This window comes from Gekko japonicus, unplaced genomic scaffold, assembly GCF_001447785.1.
Source record: "Gekko japonicus isolate JY-2015 unplaced genomic scaffold, Gekko_japonicus_V1.1 scaffold1347, whole genome shotgun sequence".
Taxonomy (NCBI): Eukaryota; Metazoa; Chordata; class Lepidosauria; order Squamata; family Gekkonidae; genus Gekko; species Gekko japonicus.
In genome coordinates, this window is record NW_015171544.1 from 506,896 (window position 1) to 513,207 (window position 6,312).

Here is a 6,312-nt window from a genome sequence, read left to right on the forward strand (position 1 = left end):
GTGCTTGGGCGGGGGGCAACAGTGGGAGGGCTTCTGGAGTTCTGGCCCCACTACTGGACCTCCTGAGGGCACCTGGTATTTCTGGCCACTGTGTGACAGAGTGTTGGACTGGATGGGCCTTTGGCCTGATCCAACATTGGTGTCTCTTATGTTTTTATGTTCACCCCGGACTGAGACCTGGGGCTGCCTTCTGACTTCGGATTTCGCTGTGCTATTGGACCCTGGACTGTGATTTTTTGGACGGTGACCCGAGAAGCCCTCCTGTCAGAGCCTGTAACTACTGGGAGTGGCCTCCCCCCCCCGGGGGGGCCAGGACAGGCTGGCTATAAAGACTTCTAAAGTAGGTGGTAAGAGGGAGGCCCAATTCCAACCCGATGGCCAGTGCAGCTTAAGCTCGGTGGGGAGAGGAAGGGGGCCCACGTGGCAATGCCCACCCCAGACTGCTGCCCGGGGGCTCATGTGCCCCCAGGCTCACAGCTGAGCACCCCCACCAGAAAAGGAAGGCACCTCCAAAGCCACGCCAGCAAACCCAGCCAGGGGGTGGGGGGACTGAGGAGGTGTTTGTAAAGTGAATGGGGTGCCCACATAGCCAAAGTGAGGAGTGTCACATGCCTAAGGCTGGGATCTGCAGATGGGCAAATGCTCTTATGGGGAAGCTGCCAAGCAGTAAGAAGCAAACCCAGCCACGGTCTCCCACACCTGCCACCGTCTCCCACACCAGCCCCGCAGGCTGCAGCTACCGAAATATCCCCCCCCCCATCCCACCAGTCCACACGGGCTTGGCGTGAAAGGTCAGCTGCCCTCTCACCCTCCCCAGCAGCTCCAGGCAAACGTCTGCGTGGGGGAAGCAGGGCCTGCTTAGGACGCCCGCTACATGTTTTTGGCTCAAGCTAACCCTTAACCCATCTGGATTAACCCCCTTAATTCTTGCAGATAGCTACTGCTCAAGTTGGGTGGATATGGTTGAAAATAAAATACAACTGCTGCACTGTCTTCTTCGTGCTTGGGGGGGGGCAGCAGTGGGAGGGCTTCTAGTGTCCCGGCCCCACTGCTGGACCTCCTGAGGGCACCTGGTGTTTCTGGCCACTGTGTGACACAGAGTGTTGGACTGGATGGGCCATTGGCCTGATCCAACATTGGCTTCTCTCTTATATTCTTATGTTCTTCTCCCCTGCAGCAATATGCCATCTCGGGTTCTCAGGGGCTGAAGAAATCATGAATCGGATTCAGTTCTTCAGGCCGATAGAGTTTGGGCACATCTCTATTCAGCGGTAGGGAATCATAGCCAAAACCTTGTGCCGGCAAACTATCTTTACTCTTTAGAAGGGGAAGGGCTGTGGCTCCATGGAAGAGCCTCTGTTTTGCATGCAGAAGGCCCCATGTTCAATCCCTGGTAGCATCTCCAGTTAGAAAGCTCCAGGCAGCAGGTGATGTGAAAGGCCTCCGCCTGAGACCCTGGAGAGCTGCTGCCAGTGAGTAGACAAGGCTGCCCTTGATGGACCGAGGGTCTGATTCAGTAGAAGGCGGCTTCAAGTCCCCAAATGCCACAGCGCTTCCACCCTAGCCCATTTTAACTGCCTGCCCTCAGCACTGTTGGAAGGGGGATACTTACATATTCCCTACCCTCAATGTTGTGTTCCTGCCAATTGAATGCAGCTGAAAAAGCGGAACGTGTGTTATTATATTGTCCATTCTGTAAGGACATCCATTCCGCTTAGCTCACCCCTATTCTATCCAGGTTCCCAGGAAGATCTGAAGAATTCTACGCGTATCTCCTCCTCGCAGACCACTCCAAGGAGACCACCTCTAAGGTAGCCAAATTCGGTGCTGAGACTTTGTCCATAAGAAACCAGATATCCCAAACTTTTAAATGGCTTTTATGTATAATTAATTACAGCACAATAAGGTTGTGAATTTTAAGCTCTGTATATTAACTTTGTATTTGTACATAAACTGTGCTGTTAAGTTGCTGTTGATGGATCTCTTGATCGTAATAAACGTCGCATGCATGGCTGACTGGAGATCTTACACTGTTTGATTGCACAGGTATGTGCCTTGTTATCCACTATGAGTCTCAGCAATAAATAGAGTCAATAAATAAATATTGTTTATTGGGAAAGATCTGGCTAACACCAGGGAGCGTGTGTCATGAGATCTGACACAGAAAGGTAAGATGTTTTTAACATTTCAGAAACTGAGATCCAAAACTGAGTGGCATGTACACTACATCATAGGAAAGCCACAAAGTTCCATGGATTATACAATACCCAATTTGCAGTTACAAATGAGAGCATTTTTTTTTCAAGAGAAAAATTTGCAGAGGGCATGCCGGATCTCTTTGGTCTTGATGCTGTAGATGACGGGGTTCAGTACTGGAGGAACCAGAAGGTAGACGTTGGCCATGAGGGCGTGCAGGAGAGGAGAAGCGTGCTTGCCAAAACGATGTGCCATGGATACACCAATCATGGGGACAAAAAAGACCACCACCGCACAGATGTGGGAGACGCAGGTGTTCAGGGCCTTGAGGCGCCCTTCTTTTGAGGCCATGCCCAAGACCGTCTTGACAATCATCACGTAGGACAACAGGATAATTAGAGAATCGAGGCCAAAAGTAGAGAGAACAAGAAATAGACCGTATCGGTTGTTCACTGTGACGTCGGCACATGGGAGCCGGATTAAATTTGGGTGCAGGCAGTAGGGATGGGCTAGCAAGTTGGCTCCACAAAACGGCAGCCCCCTGAGGAGAATAGGTAAGGGGGCCATAATGACGACACTCCGCAGAGCAATCCCCAAACCTATCGTGGCGATCCTGGAGCTTGTCAGGATCGTGACATATTGGAGGGGGCTGTAGATGGCCACGAAGCGGTCAAAAGCCATGGCCCAGAGGACTCCTGAGTCCATGAGGGAGAAGCAGTGGATGAAGAACATCTGGGTGAAACACGCATCCATCCCGATCTCCCTGACGTCAAATATGAAGACGCTCACCACAGTGGGGAGGGTGGAGAGGGACACCCCCAGTTCACTCACAGCCAGCATGGAGAGGAAGAAGTACATGGGTTTGTGGAGGCTGGGAACTTCAATAATGACAAGAATGATGATCAGGTTTCCCAAAATGGCTGCCGCATACATGGTGCAGAAAGGGATGGCTAGCCAGAGTCCTTTGTCTTCCAGACCTGGGATGCCGACCATGAGGAATGTGGGCAGGACGGAGCTCTGGTTCCTGAGCATTCCAGCGAAGCCGAACGTTCTTCCATCGATTACCTGCATGGATAGAAACATAACAGATCACTCCAAAGCAGTGGGGGGGGGTAGCAGTGGGGCGGGCGACTGTGTGACACAGAGTGTTGGACTGGATGGGCCTTTGACCTGATCCAACATTGGCGTCTCTTATGTTCTTATATGTTCTTATGATATAAATATAGGGTTGCCAGGTCTGGATTGAAAAACACCTGGAAACTTTGGGGGTGGATCCAGGAGACGGGTTTGGGAAAGGGAGGGGTCTCAGGATGGTAGAATAATGATTTGAATCTACTATATCTCTCCCTGAGACTAGGGGTTCGCCAGTCCTAACAGTGACTATGCTCATGCTACCACTGTACTGGCAATAAAAGTATAACCTTTGAAGAACCGTGTACTCTGTTGCTTGACTGTGGATCCTGACAAATAAGAACATAAGAGAAGCCCATGTTGGATCAGGCCAATGGCCCATCTAGTCCAACACTCTGTGTCACACAGTGGCCAGAAATACCTGGTGCCATCAGGAGGTCCACCAGTGGGCCCAGGACAGTAGGAGCCCCTCCCACTGTTGACCCCCCAGCACCAAGAATACAGAGCATCCCTTGCCCCAGACCGAGAGTTCCTATCTATACCTTGTGGCTAATAGCCACTAATGGACCTCTGCTCCATATGCTTAGCCAGTTCCCTCTTATAGGAACATAAGAGAGAAGCCAATGTTGGATCACGCCAATGGCCTATCCAGTCCAACACTCTGTGTCACACGGTGGCCAGAAATACCAGGTGCCATCAGGAGGTCCAGCAGTGCGGCCAGGACACTAGGAGCCTTCCCACTGTTGCCCCCCGCCAAGCACCAAGAAGACAGAGCATCACTTGCACCAGTGTCCCTATCTATACCTTGTGGCTAATAGCCACTGATGGACCTCTGCTCCATATAAGAACATAAGAGAAGCCCATGTTGGATCAGGCCAGTGGCCCATCCAGTCCAACACTCTGTGTCACACAGTGGCCAAAAATACCACGTGCCATCAGGAGGTCCACCAGTGGGGCCAGGACACCAGAAGCCCCCCTACCGCTGCCCTCCCCTGGCACCAAGAATACAGAGCATCCCTCGCCCCAGACCAAGAGTTTCTATCTATACCTTGTGGCTCATAGTCACCAATGTTTCAGCTATGCTGCCATGGGGGTTGGGGAGTTCATTCTGTGTCTTGATCATTGCTATTGCATTCTTATCTCTGCTGTTCTGCCTGTGCTGAAACGCTTATCGCTTCAGATGTACAGGAGGAGGATGAATTGTCTGGATGTCTCCTATGTACCGTGAGAGACTCCTGCTTCCCAGCTTTTGCCACCTAACGGTTTCCTAGCTGGTCCCGCGTGCGGGAGGGTAGCTAATTGGCCCATGCCATTGGGGGGGGTACATACGAATGCCCTATATCCTATTAGGCTCTAGTGGCTGTGGCCATTCTTAACAGTGCATCTATAGCTTTGCAATAAAAGTATAACCGTTCCTGAATGCGTGTACTTCGTTGTTAGCTGTGGGTTCTGACACAATGGACCTCTGCTCCATATGCTTATCTAATTCCCTCTTGAAGCCATCCATGTTTGTAGCCGCCGCCACCTCCTGGGCAGTGGGTTCCATGTGTTGCTCACAATGCCACAGAGTCCACCCTCCAAAGCAGCCCTTTTCTCCAGGGGAGCTGATCTTTGTCAGTTGGAGATCTGTTGCAAAAGCGGGAGATCTCCAGGCCCCACCTGGAGGCTGGCAACCCTATATAAATAAGACAAGGCAGGAATGCTAGGAAAAGGCGCAGCCAGCAGGAAAAGCGGAAGACCCAACATGAGACGGATCGACTTGCTCAAGGAAGGCACAAAGGCCCTCTGTTTGCAAGAGCTGAGCAATGCTGCTAAAAAGAGGGCATTGGGGAGGACGTGAATTCATAGGGTGGCCTTAAGTTGGAAGCAACTTGAAGGCCTCTGACAGACACACACACACACGCCAATGTTCCCTCTAAGCTGTGGAGTCTTGTGAGCAAAAATTCTACTTTGTGAGCTGCCGGCATTAAAGTTGTGAGCAAGCGATTACTTGGCTACTGCAGAAGTTAGTTTGCCCTGGAGTCATCCTTCCTGAGCTATGACAAAAATGTGTGAGCCGGAGGCTAAAAAACGGTGAGCGAGCTCACACTAACTCAGCTTAGAGGGAACACCGACACACACACACAGAGCGGATTGCTGCCCCTTCCCAGCCCGGGCATCTCTGGGGTCCGTCCCTCGTCCAGTCTCCAGCATCGATTCCCTCCCACCCGAGGAACTTTTGCCTCATCCCCTGCGGCAGAACAGGGATTGTCCTCTGGTCTTATCTCTCACTCACCAAGGCCGACGTCTCTCCTCCTCCCTGCACGATGCTGGGGGCACTGAGGCCAGGGTTTCCGTGAGGTGGCCTTTGTACCATCGCACATCCTCAGGGGAGGAGTGCAAGAAGGCCACCGGGGAGCCGCCGTGGACTTGCAACAGGCCCATTAGCTGGCTCTGCTGACCCCAGCCCTCCGGGGGGGGCAGCCAGCAAGGGGAGGCCCTCCGGGCCACAATGCGCCGGTTTTCTCAGGGCGTGTTTGCACCTCACGGAAGGGTCAGGTCTTTCCCGGTCCTTCTGCTAACTGACGTGTGAAGAGGAGCTGTGTTCTGGAATGGCCGCAGTGGAGGTGACTTTCGTGGTGATGTGTGGTTATCTTCGCTCACCGCCCAGCCTGTTTTCTAGTTGAGCCACATTTGCTTCTGGCCATAAATAAGCAGGCGGGCCCCAAAAGCATGGTTCAGTGTTCTGGATCGGGTGGGGGAAGGGGGAGGCGTGTACTTTTAAAACACACTTGTGGGGGGGAAAAGAAGAAGAGGAGGAGGAGGACCCAGCCTGTTTTCTAGTTGAGCCACATTTGCTTCTGGCCATAAATAAGCAGGCGGGCCCCAAAAGCATGGTTCAGTGTTCTGGATCGGGTGGGGGAAGGGGGAGGCGTGTACTTTTAAAACACACTTGTGGGGGGAAAAAGAAGAAGAGGAGGAGGAGGAGGAGGAGGAGGAGGAGGA

General features: G+C 52.4%; 1 protein-coding gene across 1 annotated transcript; it reads right to left on the reverse strand.

The window, feature by feature from the left end:
- Positions 1 to 2,301: 2,301 nt before the first annotated feature.
- On the reverse strand, positions 2,302 to 3,267 carry LOC107117531 (olfactory receptor 51I2-like). The gene has a single exon (XM_015419669.1). The coding sequence runs from the start codon at positions 3,265 to 3,267 to the stop codon at positions 2,302 to 2,304; it is 966 nt and encodes a 321-aa protein (XP_015275155.1).
- Between the last annotated feature and the right edge of the window lie 3,045 nt (positions 3,268 to 6,312).

Excerpts from the sequence above, each read along its gene's own strand:
- LOC107117531 (XM_015419669.1), bottom strand. The coding sequence starts at position 3,267 with ATGCAGGTAATCGATGGAAGAACGTTCGGCTTCGCTGGAATGCTCAGG.